At 36.7% G+C, this 18,099-nt stretch overlaps 1 protein-coding gene across 4 annotated transcripts in view; it reads right to left on the bottom strand.

The window, feature by feature from the left end:
• Ncbp1 (nuclear cap binding protein subunit 1) overlaps positions 1 to 18,099 on the bottom strand; it is a 56,899-nt gene that overhangs the window by 8,381 nt on the left and 30,419 nt on the right. For all 4 annotated transcript variants that reach the window (XM_063225022.1, XM_063225025.1, XM_023565527.2 and 1 more), the window contains 4 exons: positions 5,073 to 5,135; positions 4,599 to 4,673; positions 3,073 to 3,176; positions 611 to 733 (listed from right to left, as the gene is read on the bottom strand). In XM_063225022.1, the coding sequence (XP_063081092.1) occupies positions 611 to 733; positions 3,073 to 3,176; positions 4,599 to 4,673; positions 5,073 to 5,135 (365 nt within the window). The remainder of the gene's footprint in view (positions 1 to 610; positions 734 to 3,072; positions 3,177 to 4,598; positions 4,674 to 5,072; positions 5,136 to 18,099) is intronic.

The following is an 18,099-nucleotide window of genomic DNA, read 5'->3' on the forward strand; positions in this document are numbered from 1 at the left end:
TTCCTTATTCATGGTTTGTCTATATGATGGAAATATATTAAAAAGACAATCAGTGAACACTTAAACACCTATTTCCTAAGATCTGTGATAGTATCTGAATTTAATATCACTTTGATTATGGTAAGAGCATTCTTCTGTCAAATGTTACCCAGCTGTTCAGCAGACACTTATTTTGTCTGTACTACCTTTTCTGTATCCATTTATTAATTCAAGCAAACTTATAATCAAAGTAAATTTTACTTTGTATGAAAGATGCAGTTTATAGTCTTTTTTTTTTTTTTTTTTTTTGTCTTTTTCGTTTTTTCGGTACCAGGGATCGAACTCACGACTGCCTGCTTGCAAGGCAGGCGCTTGTGCCGCTGAGCTAAATCCCCAGCCCCGCAGTTTATAGTCTTAATGTAAAGCTATTTCACAGAAACATTAGGACCTCTAAAAATAAGGCGAAAATACTTGGGTTCTGAGATCAACTGACAGGCTGAAAAGGCCAAACAAATACTGTTTTATGAGCATCCAATGTAATTTAGAATAAACTCAAATGGTCAAAGTTATGTTTATGCTTTAACTTGGCATATAAATATAATTCTACTGAAGAAATGTTCAGTTCCCTTACCATCGTCATCATCCTGGTTAGGATTTGGTACATCTTTCAAAATGCTGAAGATTTCATCATTGGTTGCCTTACTTTTAAAAGCAACTGCTAAACAGAGGGCCACAGAATGTCCAGGAAGTGAATCTAAACACAGAATAGAGGGGAAGGAAGATTTAACTGAATGACTATTCTTGTGAATAGTTATTCAGAAATAAACCAAACACCAAAACAAAACAAAACAAAATCTTTTTTTTTTCCTCATCCAAAGATTCAAAGATCTTTCTTTCCAAAATGAAATACTCTTTATCTCCAGACCAGTAGTAAAACTGTATAAAGATACAACATGTAAAAGTTTCACCTAACAGGTAAATATTTTTTCACCTATCTAAATAGTAACAGTTTCTTAAAACACTAAGCTAAGTAAGCCGGGTGTGGTGGCTCATGCCTGTAATCCCAGCACTTGGGAGGTTGAGGCAGAAGGATCACTGTGAGTTCCAGACCAGCCTGGGCTACAAAGTGAGCTCAAGGCCGGCCTGAACTGCATAGAGACCCTGTCTCAAAAAGACAAAAAACAAAAACAAACAACAACAATAGCAAAACACTAAGCTAACTGAAATCTGGGGAACAAGGAGTGCTGATCTTTCTCAGATGAGCAGTGAGGTGAGAAGTGATATAGCTGTAACTGTCCTTTACAAGCCTCCAAAGTTTCTGGGATTTTCTTAAGTTCAAAACCCCAGAACCGGGCTGGGGATTTAGCTCAGTGGCATAAGTGCCTGCCTTGCAAGCATGCAGTCTGAGTTCGATCCCTGGTACCAAAAAAACAAAAACAAAAAACAAAAAACCCTCAAGAACCAATGTAATTTGGCTTCATTTTTGCCAATAACCCTGTAAGGACCAAACTTGACTGCTATCAACTTGCCTGGGTTACTGATACTGCTATGGAGACTGCTGGATTAGGAACATACTGATGAGCTCAGAGCTCCGTGAGCTATTAAGAGATAGGGCCTGGTTAAGGGAAGTAGGCCGTGAGTGTCTGCCTTTGAAGGGTGTCTTTTAAGTGGGGCTCTTTTCTTTGTTCTTTCCAGCTGCATGAGGTGAGCAGCTTTGTTCCAACACATGCCTCTGCCATAGTGTGTTTTTACCTCCTTGCTCTGTTTTGCTGAGTCAACTCATGCTTGAATCTATATTGCTTGTGCAATGTGATACCCTGTGTTTACTTTTGGTTAATATCTGTTGAGTTCTTACTGAATAAAATTTATGTTAGTATGAAAGTACTGCTACAGCAATAGAAATTGACTTTTAATGTAAGGTAGTCAACTGGGGCACCAAAAAAGGCAACTTGGACATTGGCCCAAAGGGGAGGAGCAAAGCACCTGGAACACAGTCAATTACAACAGGTCACACAAAGACAGCTATGTAACACTTGAGGGAAAAATAAGTGAAAAACAAAACCAAAAAACCACATGCACACAAAATAAAACCAGAATCTTAGAGCTAGGGATGCAGCTCAATAGTGCAGTGCCTGGCAAGTGCAAGGCCCTGAGTTTGATTCCTAGTACAAAAAAAAAAAAAGAAAAAGAAAAAGCAGAATGTTTTGTAATCAAAGAATTTACACTCTAACTCAGGAACCAAGATGTTTACCTTCAAGGTACCCAGAAGCAACAGAAAGCTGGCTTTAAAGTTTTTTGTTTCTTTAAATACAGTATTTACAGGAGTAAAGCTCAGGCCAGACTCCAGAAAGAAAGCAGAATGGAAGATGAGAAATGCTTTTCCTATCTGGGTAATGACATAAGGTAAGGAAGGGTAGAGTTCCTCAATGCAAAGAACCACCATGCAACATGACATGGAAGGCTCACGTAGCGGCTATGCTCAGGCCAACCTAAAAGTCCAACTTGGGAAAAAAACCTACAGTGTAATTGTGCACCAGAGATTACCAATGTACAACCTGCATTAAACATAAATATGTACAAAACATAAAGCCTATCACATTATAGTCCCTCAGATTTAGAGTGTAATCTTAAGAGACGTGACAAAAAGATTTATGAAATCACTTCTAGAGGAAACTGTTATGTGCATCTATGTTCCTAAAATCAAAGCTGAAAATGAAATCTCAGCAATCAATTCAAGTAATCACCATCATTATAACAAACATTTTCAGCTGAGTACAAAACTGACTGTAAATTCATTTTGCTATACTTGACACTATACTTAAAATGATGTCATAAACATAACACTGTAAACAGCATTAAAAAACAAAAAAGTTATAAGCAATGATAATTAGCTCATAAAAAAAATCTTAAAATACTGACAAGGCATATAAACAGTGGCTAGTAACAGATCACCCTTCAAATAAGAAAACAAACATAAATCCTAAGAAAAGAAAAATTCAATTTCCAACCTTTATAAACTGACTTCAGAGTATACTTGCAGTGGTAGGTTTTGAAGACAAAGGAATTTGTCTTATTTTGTATTTTGCTACTTACTGCTACTTTCATCTCCGTATTTATAAATGCAGGTTGGATTTGCAGGACAGAGGGCTGAGAAGGTAGGAGGAACAATATCTAATATACGCTGATGGTAAGACAACCTACAATACAAAAAACAGCCTCAGAAAACCTTTCATTAGTTCCTTTTTTTTTTTTTTTTTTTTGGTAACATTTAACTTACCAAAAAAGTCACAGTTGCTAAAACTCTTAATTCAGCTGAAAACCAAGAAGTATGTGAGGGGGGAAAAGTTGTTTAGGCTTTTGTATAAGCCGGCATACTAAAGTTCAGGCTTATTTATAAAAACTTACTGGTTTGCACTAAGATGTAAGCTAGAAGGCTCACAAGGATGTGGGGTGGTGATGGAGCAGGATGGAGGAGACACAGTCTGCATGGTTGGAAGACTAGTTATATCACATAATATGAAGGCTAACAGGAGCTAAGAACAGCTTGGGAAGGCATTTGTAAGTCACATCATACTGAAAGAGTAGAAAAAATGCTGGGCTGGAATTGAACAGTTGGTTATAAATATTTATAGACACATATGCATGTGTATGTATACAAGTCAGCCTAAAATAGCCTAGAAACAGCCTAGAAGCAGTAACAGTCCAATAACAATGGGCATGTCAAGGGCCCAGGTCTTGGTTCCTGAATACTGCATTCTCTTTTTTTACAAACTAGGGTGCTCTGAATAGATGATTCTAGGGAACAAAGGAATATCACATGTACTTGGAAAATTTATACTAGAAATAGGAAATGTTCAATGAATATTAGGGGACATATATAAAAAAAGAAGACAACACAGAGCTTACAGACACTTCCCACGAGACATGATGACACATAATGATTGAAAAATGCATTAGCCACTACTGACGATTAAAGGATAAATAAATTGGAAGCAGACAGCTTTCTTGTAGCAGAATGTCAACTAATAAAGGTAGAAAAAATAATAGGAAGAGAATCATCATGTGGGAATCACTGTTGTGGAAGCTGTTAAAAACAATTTTTAGTGCAGAGGTGAGCTCTGAAGATTAACAGTACAAACTCAAAATATCCATAAAACATTAATGACAAAGAGAAAACTGATCAAGTTAAGATGGAGAACGTTGGAACACACAGGCCAGGTCACCAAGATTAACATCTCAAAGAGCTGAAATGCACATGGAGAGGGGAGACAAAGGAGGGGCAGTACAGAAAACACGATAAAATGCTAGCAACTAGGGAATTCAGGCCTACGGAATACAGAGTTCTACGTACTACCTTGGCAATTTTGCTAAAACTTTGAGAACATTTTATAGCATATTTAAAAAATTGATTGGCTTAATTCACACAGAATCTAGACAGTACAGTTCATTAATTTTCATTTAAATCTGGATTAAAATATGAGATGGAAGATAGGCAAAGAGCCAGGTTTTAAAAATAATATTCTGAACACATGTATTACAAATATGGAGATAAGGGAGGAAAAAAATCCTCTCAGCAAAACTAGGAGACTTAAAATAAGGCGAAAACACAAAGAACTTACCTCATACATTTTTCTAAAACTTCTCTTACAAACTTTGGTTTGGGACTTTCAGGATCTTGAGCCAGACAATCTGACCTAAGAAAGAAATGTAGTTTTTTAAGTTTTTGCACTCATCTCTAACTTGTATTAACTAATAGTTTGTTTCTATTTTTTCATTTATACACAGTAAACTAACATGGAAGAAATTAAATATTTTAGCCAATAAAGACTACTTTGAAGTTATAGCTTTAACTCATTCATGATAGGCCCAAATTTGTATGTGCAGTTGCCAGGAATCTGATTTAATTTGTATATCGCTCTACTGGTAGCTCTGATTTAATTTTATTATTAGGAAGACTGATAAAATTGATTAGATTCATTTGTACCATCAATGGTATGAGCCACCCAATGAGACAGTCACACATGTACCACCAGGGGATTAAATTGGTGGGACTGTGTTAAGCATTTTAACAATAGAGAAAAGATCATACTTACCAATCTTCCCAGCTCCAGCGAAACTGAAAGTTACTTAAATGATGAGAAAACCAATTAATAAACCTATAATGAGACAGGGTGGGCATAAAAGAAAAAATGGTTTCAATTTAGGACAGGAACTTATATAATCTTTTAAACAGATAAACCCAACTTTACGATAATGGAGAAAACTCTCTGCCTCTCCCACCTGCATGTATCTCCTGCAGCTTACTCTTTTGCTAACTCACTCATAATAGTGCTACTTTTCTTCTTGTTTTCTTTGTAGTCCTGGGGCTCTATCCCTCTCAACCCCTCTCAAGGCAAGTGCTCCACCACTGAGCTACATCTTCAGTCAACCTTTCATTCTTTCCTGGTGAGTAACAGACACCATTCTGAGTGCCTGTTCTATGCAGGCACCTAATATATGTTTATCTAATTCAATTCTGATGACTTCCAAAGAGCACATTATTTTCCCATAAACTGATGATGACAGGGAAGAAAAAAAGGGGAGAAAAGAAAGCAAACAAAATTACAGATAAAAATTTACAAATGGGGCACAAGTGAGCCAAGGGCGTGCCAGGGAAAGAACAAGTCAGCGGCAGCCAAGAATCAGCCATGATACAACTTGGGGGATCAACCAAGAAAGCAACAGGCCAGTCTTCCTGGTAAGTGGCCCCTACGGGACTCAGGCGCATCAAGAAGAGAATTAGTCAGTGTCTCCTGTGAGCCTACTGGTGCACGGGCTGAGAATCGAACCTTCTGTGGCCCACTCACCCCCAGCAACTGGATGGTGTCAAGGACAGCCGGAATTGACAGCAACTAAGGTCCATAAAGCAACTAACTGCTCATATTGTTTAGTTGATTATGCTGACCTGGGGCCAGAGATCGGAGCATTTCTTGGGAGGATGACAGTATATAATATAGTAAATATGGGGGACTTCCTTCTACCTTGTCTTTGAAGGCAAATATTGTTTTCACTGATTTGCTTTGTTCTGATTGTTTTGCTCTATTCAATATTACGTTTTGATTGGTTTTTATAGTGTTCTCTTTGTGGCTTGATTTTGCTATACCTGATTCAATGGGCAACTATTGTGAAGATAACAATGGTACCTATTATTATATCCTTGTATCCTGCTCTGAAGTTCTGTACCAACTGCACTGCTTTGTCTTGATTGGCTTTGTTCTGTTTTGTTTTGTTGTATTTTACTATCTTCAAAATTTTTAAAAATTGACAAATGGCAGAGCCAGAATATACTTTCTTATACCATACTCTTTCTGCCACTAATAGACTATACTACAGATATCCTCCTATGTTCCTTAAATACATTTTAGTATACTGTCCACTGCTGAGAACTTTACAAAAACCCCCAAAACACGTACCAAATGAATGGCACAGTGGCGATGCCTAACACAATGGGTATTTACTGCAGTGGGGGAAAATCAGAGAAGATACTTTCTTAAAGCTTCTGCTCACAAATTTGATCACTAGATTAGGCTCAGCAAAGGATGATAGTTCTTAATGGTAATTTTCAACTGGAATTGGAGCAATGGACACAAAAAATGGAAATTAGAGAAATATTCAGTTCTTGTCCCAATATGGTCTTAATAACTGACAAGAATAAGAAAGAATACCAGCTTAAAAAGGTGATACTGTCTCAGAAGAAAATTGTAAGCACGAACTAACTGTACCTAAAAAATCCAAATTGGGCTTTTAAATAGATAAATTCTTAAAGCCTTAGGTTTGAAAAGATTGCTATACATTTACAAGCAGATACTATCTATATATAAGGAATATTGATACATAATATACAATATTAGACTCTCCTACATAGGGGTTAGCACAAATCCTATTTTAAAATCTTATTATGCAATGAAAGAGGGAAAAGGTAAACTAAACTTATGCAACAAACATCTGAACAATAAGTGAACTTAAAATCAGCACGGGGATCACTTCATGTTGAACATTACACTAGAAAATGTAACGTTATATTAAAACAAGTTTGAGTTGTATTAATACACAAAGGTTATTTTGGCAAAGAATGAAAGACAACTTGCAAATTCTTAAAAAGGTAAATATCTTGATTAAATTCTTTTATAGGGACATGGAATTGAGATATCTGGAAAACAACAACTTGGTGAAGAGAAAACCAAGTAGACCTTTAAGAATTGGGAGGAACTGACAGGAAAACTAACTGCAGAGAGCTGAAAAAACAGCACAAAAGAATAAGGCAGTTCGGAAAGTTTATCCTGAACCCTGTCTCTGACAACACAAGTAAGAGCAGAGAGGGTCATCAGCTTCAGGGAGAACAGACCACACTGGCAGCTCTAGCCTTAGGAATACTCTGTGGTAACTGTAAACTACAAAAGCAGTGTGGAGTTTATTCCAAAAGTGACTCCTTCCATGTGGCACACTAGAGATGGAATAGAAATCCACACTACTGAACCATTTTGGCAGGTGACTTATTAACACTGAGATAAAGAACAAGTACAAAAATAACTTCAAGGTTTCCTTCTATACCACAGTGACTAAGTGGGAGATGGCTACAAGAAACAGTTGCAGAGAGGGAGTGAGACAGAAGTAGGCCCCTAAAAGTTTACAGTCAAACCAGGAAAGACATGGGTGGGAGGTCCTTGAAACTGAGAAGCCAGGCTGGGTGCACATGGCTTTCAGAGAGAGATGGGTAGGAAAGTGCTGGCATTAAGAGCAGCAGAATGCTGGACAGTCACCCCTTTGCCCTGCTGCCTGAATCTGACACAGAGCTCAGTGATCTATTTGATTTCCCCATCTGCCAATGTGATTAAGGATATTCCTCAGGCTGGAAGTTCCCACAGATCGTGGTATAAAGACAGGAGGGTCTTAGACCAAGGAGGACACCTCACAAAGCCACAGGCTGTAAAGGTGGGCAGAGAAAGCTATGACCTGGGGTACGCAGAGAACACTGGAACTGGGAACACCGGGAGTGCATACAGTGGACACCATTAACCAACCATACCCAGCAACAGAGAGAGCAGGATTCAAAATTCACACCAGAGTGCAAAGTGAGTAGTGACTCTCTATCCCTCCTCCATATCTGGCGGATTCTAATACCACAGATCTTGGGAAGAAAGGACTCATTCAAAAACATGGAAAGTTTTTTTGGACTCATTTTTCTTTTGGGGGGGGGTGTTTTCTTCTTTTTTTGTTTTTCTCTTATTTTGCTGCTTTTTCTTTCTAGTTTCTTGTTTTCTGTTTTCTTTTGACTTTTTACTTTTTTTTGGAACCAGGAATTGAACTCATGACCTCACACTTGCCAGGCAGGCGCTTATGCCACTAAGCTAAATCCCTGGCTGTTGACTTTTACCTAATTGTATTAACATTTTTTTACTCCTTTTAGGATTCTTTACGTCTTTTTTTTCCTCTTCTTTATGATCTGACTTCTATGTACTTTTCAAACTTTCTTTCATTTTCTCTTCTCTACCCTTTCCATCTTTACTAGTATTGCTATTAAGTTTTATTAATTTTTAGATATTTAGTTGATTGTGCTATTATTTTTGAATTCTATTGTTAAAGGTGATCTAATTGGGGCAGTTAGTAGTTGTCTCCTATGTGTCAGTATTTGGTTTGTCTTTGTTTCTGTAACCACAGATATCTTTTCTATTGCTAAGAGTGGTACAAAGATAGCTTTTATAGGTTCTTTTTTTTTTTTGGTCTTTTTCGTTTTTATCGGTACCAGGGATTGAACTCAGGACTGCCTGCTTGCAAGGCAGGCGCTTATGCCGCTGAGCTAAATCCCCAGCCCCCGCTTTTATAGGTTCTTATGGTATGTCAATATCCAATCTGCCTCTGGTTGTTAACATTATTACTATTGCTGGGGGGCAGAATCTTTGCCCTTAACTGGTTTTTACTGCATGCCAATATCTGGTTTACCTGGTATCATCAACAATACTATATAGTTCATTTCTGGAGAACTGTGTGCTAGGCCAATGACTCTGTTCCCTCTCCTCCTTGAATTAATGGAGGTGATCAGATCTCGGGACAGAGAAAAAGGCCTACTGACAAGTAAGCCTAGAATGCATCGCCAGAAAGCAGACACAAAATAAAGAGATCTATCTATGCTAGCAACAAAGTCTTTCCACTATAATCAACCTGCAACCCTCAGCACCAACAAAAACAAAACCACCAATAGAAACGAGGGAAAATAAGGTGACAAAATGCCTCCAATACCTCCCAACTCCCAAGGTACACCTGTCATCAAGGCACTCAGGAGGCTGAGGGAGGAGGACTGCTGCAAATTCAAGGCCAGCCTAACTGCACAGTGAAACCTTGTTTCGAAAAGACAAAACCAAGGCATCATGGGGAGGACATCAAAAGCCAAACAGCTGAATTGTAAGGAACACAGGGAGATAAAACCAGATCAATAAGATTCTTGGTAAGCTCAAAGACAATATACTTAAATAGATGATGAACTTAATAAAATTGAACAGGGAGCTTATGTAAGAGACAACAAAAAGGTAAATGAGCAAAATAAAACATGAATAACCAGTTTGCCAAAGACTCAAGAGCTCATGAAAAGGTACTAAACAGACATCCAGGAGAAAAAACATTCTATTGAAAGTATGGGCAACAGAAGTGTCCAACGTTGAGGAAAGAGTATCAAAACTTGAATACAGGGCTGATGCACAAGAAAATGGATCCAGGGGCTGGGGATTTAGCTCAGCGGCATAAGCACCTGCCTTGTAAGCAGGCAGTCGTGAGTTCGATCCCTGGTACCGATAAAAAAGGAAAAAGACAAAAAAAAAAAAAAAAAAAAAAAAATGGATCCAACAGGTGCTACATGGTGTGAAAACTAATCTAAACTTAACTGGAACTAGTGAAAAATCAGAAGGTAGCACAAATGGTGTAACGAACCTATTTATAGGAGTAGCAGTAGAAAATTTTCCAAATACAGGGAAAAAATTAAACACAGAGAAAAGGAAGGTATACAGAGAACCCAAACAGTCACAATCAGAAAATAACTCCATGGCACATCATCCAAGACAACAGAAGATTCTTAAAAGGTGTCAGAGAAAACACAACATTTATAAAGGGAAAAATCATCAGAACTATACCAGACTTCTCCGCACAAGCCTTAAAGGCAAGGAGTGCTTACAGTGTTGCAAGCACTGAAAGCAAACAATGCCCAATCCATATATACTGGAAAACTATCTGTCAAAATTGATATAAAAATAAAGTCTTTCAGTGATGAAGACCAAGAAATTCAGGACCACTAAACCAGAACTCCAAAAAACTTCTTAAGGAAATCTAGAAAGAGACAATGAAGCCAACAATGCAAAAAAGCCTAATAGAATGACTACACCAAGTAAGCTGAACAATTCAGCAGGGATAAGGGGTGTGATAGCAACAGGGTAATAATGCAATCATAGGAATAAGTCAATCCCTTTCAGTAATAACCCCATGTAAATGGTCTCAACTCCTCAATTAAAAGACACAGATTGACAGACTAGATAAAAAAAATAAAGCCCAATGGTATGCTATTCACAAGAGACATTTAATTTAAAAAGTTAATAGACTGTGTCAAAGAACACAAAACAATACTCTGTGCACCAAGACCCTGGAAACAAGAGTGGCAGCTACCCTATTTTCAGACAATGTACACTGCAAGCCAAAACTCATCAGAAGTGGTGAAGGTCACCACATAATGGCGAAAGGAATATTCACTAGGAAAAAAATAACAATTACAAACATATGTGCACCAAACGCCAGCACATCCAACTTCATAAAACAAACAATACTGAACATAAAAAGATCAGAAGAACATCAACACAACTACAATGGGGACCTCATTACTGCAAACAAACCAACTAGACCAAAAAACAAAACAATGTCAAAATTTCAGTCAAACTGCATCTTTGAACAAATGAGATTTATAGTGTACCACCCAGTCAGGAACACATGAAACTTTCTCCAAAACAGACCCACCATAAAGCATGGCCCAAAAGGCATGGCCCAAAACACAGCCCATAAAGGATATTTAAATAATATAAAAGAGTCAAAATTATCATGTGCATATTATCACAGTGCAATGAAACTATAAATTACCTGTGAAAGAAATTACAGAAATTATGTAAAAACGTGGACTCAACAATACACTCTTAGATAATCAATAGGTCATGAAAAAAAAAAAAAAAGACGAAATTACTTTCACTATAACACACCAGAACCTATGGGGGAGCAAAAGCATTCCTAAGAGGGAGATCTATAGCTGTGAATGCTCACATCAGAAAAACAGAGCAAGCTCAAATAACTAAGGAAAGAACAATTCGAATTCAAAGCTCGTATAAGGAAAGAAATTCTAAAGATTAATGCAGAAATGAATGAAATTGTGTCTAAACTAATTTAGAGTCAATGAATCAAAGAGCTAGTTCTCAGGAAAAAAAAAAAAGGAGAATCCCTGTGCTAATCCCCACTCCCACAGTGTGGTACCAAGGGGTCAAACTCATGTCCTCACACTTGCCAGGCAGGTGCTTAAACCATTGAGCTAAATCCCAGGCCCCCTGTGCTAGTCTTACCAAACAACAAGAACAAAAAAGAAATAACCTATATCAATGCAATTAGAAGATGAAAGCACTATAGACATTGCTGAAACCCAGAAGATTATTAGTAATTACTTTGAAAACTTGTACTCTAAGAAATTCGGAAAACCCAAAAGAAATGGAGAGATTCCTAGATATAAATGAATTAGCAAAACTGAACTGAGATCTAAAAACCTTTAACAATCTGGTGACAGACAATGAAATTGAAACCATAAATAAGAAAAGCCCAGTACTGGATGGATTTATTGTTGATTTCTAAAAAACTTCAGAAAGATCTAACACCAATACTCCTCAAACTCTTTAATGAAACTGAAAGGAAAGGAAGACAACCAAACTTGTTCCTCAAGTTCCTTGTTTCCTTGGTTCCAAAATCACACAAGGACTATAGCCTCTTTAATGAACACTGATGTAAAGATCCTTAGCAAAACACTGGAAAACAGAATGTAACAAACCATTAAAAAGATCACAACTGACTGATCTTCTGTAGTAGTCCAAGACTTTAAACTCACTGGAAGGCATAAAACTGTTTTTATATAAACAATGCTAATTGACAAAAAAGAAAAAAAAAATCACATATTATGCCCAAGTAGGCTTCATTATAGGGATGCAAAGACAGTTCAACATACGGCAATCAATATATGTGAAGAACAAAAATCAGATGACCATCTCAACAGACAGACAAAAAGCCGTGACAAAATCTAACATCCATTAACGATAAAAACCCTTACGTAAACAGGTAGAACAGGCCATTATCTCAATTTGATAAAATCCATTTATGACAAAACAGTGGCCAACATTATATTAATGTTGAAAACTGAACGCTTTCCATCCAAAATCAGGAATAAGACAAGAATGTCTACTATCACCAGTCTACTTTAGTACTTAAACATTAGTACTTGAGACTTCTGAGAGAACATGGCAGATAGATAACAGCAGCTACGGAGGCTCTCTGAGATAGCCAGCTTAGATTCCAGGAATGGTACGGTGTGGGGAGTCCTAAGCAGGGGGAGATATATCCTGCCGACACAGGAACGAACTAAACTGAGAGAAACGAACTGGAAATGAAATCCTAGTGCTACTACTGGAACAGCTAAAGTCTCAGTGCTGAAGCTGGAACCCATGCCTCTGGAAACCACGACTTGAATTTCCTGATGCTGCTGCTGCTACATCTGAATCGGCACAGCAGGGATAGAGATGCGAAAGCTCTGAGAGCAAGAATCGGCAAACTGAATTGAGAGCAGAGCTGGCAGGGAGCCCTGCATCGACCTGCGGTGAGAGGAATGGGGACCCGTCCATAGACTAGGAGGCTCTAACAGAGGACATTCTGAGACCAGGCAGACTAGCCGGAACAGGACGCTACAGTGACTTCAGTCACATATTCCCCTCTCAAGCAGGATTGGTGGGGAGCACTTGACCTGGGTGACGCCACAACTAAGACCCAGTAGGCTAGCCCAAACCAGGTCCCAGCGCCTGGCAGTGCACCCTAGCAGTGAAGCCTTCAGTAGGTTGACCTGGAGGGGCAGGCCCAGCATAGGCTGCCTAGGTCTGTGTCTCCCTTAGTACACTGCAGTGGGTGGGAACACCTAGCTGGTGCGATTCAAACAAACTGTAACTGACAAAGAAAGAAACTGGGCCTCCTATATACGCTTGTATGGAAGGAACAAAAAGTATGGGAAAAGGGAGCAACAAGAAAGGGTCCTCAGTCCCCAATCCTGAGAACACTGATCCAGGAAAGGTAAATGCAAAGGAGAATGAGGACAGAAAACATACAATATCAGGCACGGCACCAATAGACATAAAGCGTTATTTCCGGGACCTCATAGACGACTTCAAAAGTGAAGTATTTAACTAAGTAAAGCAAGATATAAGTAGAATAGTTAAAGAAATGCTAAGTGCCTCCCAAGAAAAAACAGATGGTGGAATGGAAGAACAGAAAAAAAGGGGAGAATTGTTTGATGCAGAAAATAGAGAAAACGTAGAATACATGAAGCAGGTTCAAAGAGATTACCAGGAAACTAAAAACTCTATTGCAAGCTGGCATAACAGCTTAAAAGAAACTAAGGATAGATTACCTGAACTGGAGGACAGATTTGTAATGTGGGAGCATGAAGGGAAAAACTTCTTAAAAATAACAAGGAAACAAGCAGTAACAATACAAAGGCTAGAAGATGATAAGAGGATCTATAACTTAAGAATTAAGAATGTAAAAGAAGAAGCAGGGATACAAACAAATGAATTGCAAAGGCTATTCACAGAAATAATCAAGGAGAACTTCCCTAATATGGGAAAAGGTAAAGATACTCAGATGTATGAGGCATACAGGACCCCAGTCACCTACAACCCAAACAGAACTACACCCAGGCATATAATAATCAAAATTCCAGAAATCCAATATACGAACAGAATATTAAAAGGTGTCAGAGACAAGAAACAAATCACTTACAAGGGAACACCCAGCAGAATTACAGCAGACTTCTCAGTACAAACCATCAAATCACGAAGAGCGTGGGGTGAAATAATTCAAGCTTTGAAAGACAATAACCTCCAGCCAAGATTGATATATCCTGCACAACTGTTCCTAGAAATTAATGGAGAAACAAGGTGCTTCCAGGATAAAGAAGAACTAGAGGAATTTGCAACCACCAATTCCACTCTACAGAGAATACTGCAGGACATTTCTAAAAGAGAAAAATACTAAGATTCCAGAAACAGTGGCAGAGAGGCCACAATGAATGGAGCAGAAAGCAAAATGAAGAAGACAAACTGACAACTAATGACAGAAAAAGAGCTCAACAGAAATGAGGCAGAGAAGGTTGGACGGTATGAACAGCTATTCTGGAGAAAACAAGACATCATAATAGCTAGTGCTGATTTACTATCATCTTGTTTTGAAGTCCCATCAAGTTTTTGTTCTTCTGTCTCCATTGGTCTTAACATGTTGTATGTTATTATATGTGATAATATAAACAAAAATTTTTATAGACAAGGAGATAACACAGAAACCATCGTTCATTTTCTGTTAGTTGATTCTAAATACCCTGTAATACTGTAATTCTCTTGAATGGTTTTACATTGTCTTGATATGTTTGATGTTACAGTATATGAAGTTATACTCAAAAGATTTCAAGGAAAGAGACACTATGGTAACTACTTTTATGTCAGGACATCTTGTGGTGAAACACTATTTTGCTTAAATGGTTATGTTTTGACCTGCATTGTTTTGTTGTTATGTCTTCTTTTATCTCAATTGCCTTTTTTATTATTTATCTTTTTAATTAAGAGAAAAAAATAAATAAAAAATAGCAGGATATATTATAGTAACCCACTTTGATTTCCTATTAACTTGATTTGAAACCCTGTATTGCTCTCACCATCTTGTTTTGACTGATTTTACTCTATTCTGTTTTGCTTAATAGTACCAAGTTTGACAGCATAGGCAACAACTGTGAAGACAATAAGATTCACTATGATACCCATTCTGGTTCGACTATTATCTCCTTTTGAAGTCCTGTAATGTCTCCAATGTTTTGGTTTTATTGGCTTTGTTCGTTACTGTTTTGTTCAATTTTATTGTAATTGATGATATAGGCAATTCCTTTTAAGATAGCAAGAGGCATTATGGTAACCATTGTTGATCACCTTGTATTCTGTTTTTACATTATGTACTATGTCCATCCTTTTGATTTGACTGACTCTGTTTTATTGTCACATTTGGTTTTATTCTCTTCAAAAAGAAGTAATAACTGTGGGAATAATAAAACCCAAAATGTGTGATTGTCATTGTAAAAAAGAGAGGAAAAGAAAAGTGCTCTAAAGGATATAACTGCATGTTTATTTAAGCATATAAGAACCATACTACTGAGTTTTTGCTGGATCATTGAACAGAACTGTTTGCAGTCTCACTGTTTGAATGTTCACTTTATATGCTTTAATTTTGTAACTTGAACAACTATTTCTAAGATGACAATAGGATTTTTTACTGTTTATTTTTTTGAAATTCTGTATAACTTGTAACCTTTTTGTTTTTTTTTTCTTTTTCTCCTTAAATAAAATTAAAAAAACCAAAACAAAACATTAGTACTTGAATTGTTAACCAGAGCAATCAGGCAGGAGAAAGAAATAAAAGGAATATATAGGAAAAGAAGTAAAATTATCAGTCTTTGCAGAAGACCCAAAAATTAATTCAGCAATGCACCAGAACAGAAAAAGCAATAATGCAGCATTCCTGTCCATCTACAATGAACCTACTAAGAAAGAAATTAGAAAAACCCTACCACTTACAATAGATTCAAGAAAAATATAATACTTAGGAGTTAACCTAACAAAGGAAGTGAAAGACTTCTATAATGAAAAAACTACAGTACTCTGAAAAAAGATCTTCAAGAAATGTAAAAATATCCCCTATTCCTGGACAGGCAGAAACAATATTGTCAAAACAGCCATACTTTCAAAACTAATACACAGATTTAACAAGCTCCCAATTAAATACCAACAGCGTTCCTCACAGAGCTATACAAAACAAAAATTTATATGAAACCAGAAGAGATCTGAAGTAGCAAAATGAAATCCTGGGCAACAAGAGCAAAGCCGGTGGAATCACAATCCCAGATTTTGAGTTGCATCACAAAGCTACCATGATAAAAACATGGTAATAGCACAAAAACGGACATGTGATCAGTGAAACAACAGAGGATATACAAACAACTCCAGGTAATTCAACTTTGTGACCCTGACAACAGGACAAAAAACATACACTGGAGCAAGATAGCTTAATAAATGGCATTGAGAAAATGCAAAAACCCACATCTCTCAGCATGTACTAAACTAAAATCAAAATGGATCAAAAATCTAAATATCAAAAAAGAAACACAACCTGCTTGAAGATAAAATAGGTAAAATTCTTGAATACACAGTCATAAACAAGGACTTTTTTTTTGCTTTTTAAAAAAAATTTTATGTAAAGAAACAAAACAGAAAATGGGTAGAAATAATATATACGGTCAGAGAAAAAATAAACAGTTAAGAATCACTAGTTAATGTTTACATACTATCCTTTTACAAATAGTTGTTCAAGATACAAAAGTGGAACATATAAAGTGGGAATTCAAACAGCGAGACTGCAAATAGTTCTGTTCAAGTATCCAACAAAAACTTAGTAAGATGGTTGTTAATCGTATACATTTCAACATACATGCAGTTATCCGTATCTTCCTTTGTGTTGAGAATAAACAAAATAAAGCAGGCTAAAATCATTCTGAACAAAGAATAATTGTACTGTTGGATTTCACATCATGACACTACGGGATCAGCTGGGTACTGTAGTGTCTTCTTTTTTTAATTTTATTTGAAGAAAGACTAAACAAAACAGAAAATGGGTAGAAAAAATACATATTTTCAAAGAAACAAACAGTAAGAAATCACTAGTTGATGATTACAGATTTTTCTCTTACAAATAGTTATTCAAGATACTAAAGTGGAGCATATAAAGTAGGGATTCAAACAGTGAGACTGCAACCAGTTCTGTTCAACTATCCAACAAAAACTTAGAAATAGGGTTATCAATCCTATACACTTAAACATACATGCAGTTATCCATATTTTCAATTATGTTGAGATTGAACAAACCCAAGCAGTCTAATATCACTCTGAACAAAGAATAATACTATTGCTGAGTGACACATTGACACTCCAGGATCAGCACTGGGTACTTTAGTGTCTCTTTTTCTTCAAAGTATCTGTTCATTTCATCTTGTGTCATAAGATCAATTCTCATAAACTGTTTATAGATTCTACACATGCATGAGTCTTAACATGTATTTCTATCCTTTCTATATTAGAGGGAGAAACAAAACAAAGCAAGACAAAACAAAACATATTCCTATAAACACATGAAACGAAAAAGACATTGTACAAGGAGTTCTACCATAGCTCCTGTGTTGTCTCTTGTTATCTTCAATAGACTTGGCTATATCATCAGATATAGTATAACTGAATATATCAGTACATAACAGTATTAATATAAACACGACTTTGTATATAGTATAAAATTTCAAAAGCAGGCAGTTATCAAACTAGAATGTGTATCGTAGAGTCTTGTCATCTTCAGTGTAGTTGCCTATACTCTCAGACTTGATACTATCAATCATATCAGTTTTGAATAAAATCTGTCAATACCAAACAGCAATCAAACAAACCAGATTTAACTAAGATCAGTCATGATAAAATAGTATAAGTCATATAGGGCTCCAGATTAAGATAATAGGAAATTAAAGATGATTACTGTGCTACATCCTGATGTTTTTGGGATAGCTGTCTGTGCCCTCAAATCTAATGCAAGTAGACAAACTGGGACAGAATAAAATCTATCCAAAAAAGAATAAAATCTACCTAAGCAGAGTGATGCAAGTAATATGGGTTTTAAATCCTGATACACTATTAACAATATCTTCTGCCATCTTTTTTAAGGCTCTCCCTC

This window comes from Cavia porcellus, unplaced genomic scaffold (genome assembly GCF_034190915.1).
Source record: "Cavia porcellus strain 051 isolate PalLab524CR breed Dunkin Hartley unplaced genomic scaffold, mCavPor4.1 scaffold_1, whole genome shotgun sequence".
Classification (NCBI taxonomy): domain Eukaryota; kingdom Metazoa; phylum Chordata; class Mammalia; order Rodentia; family Caviidae; genus Cavia; species Cavia porcellus.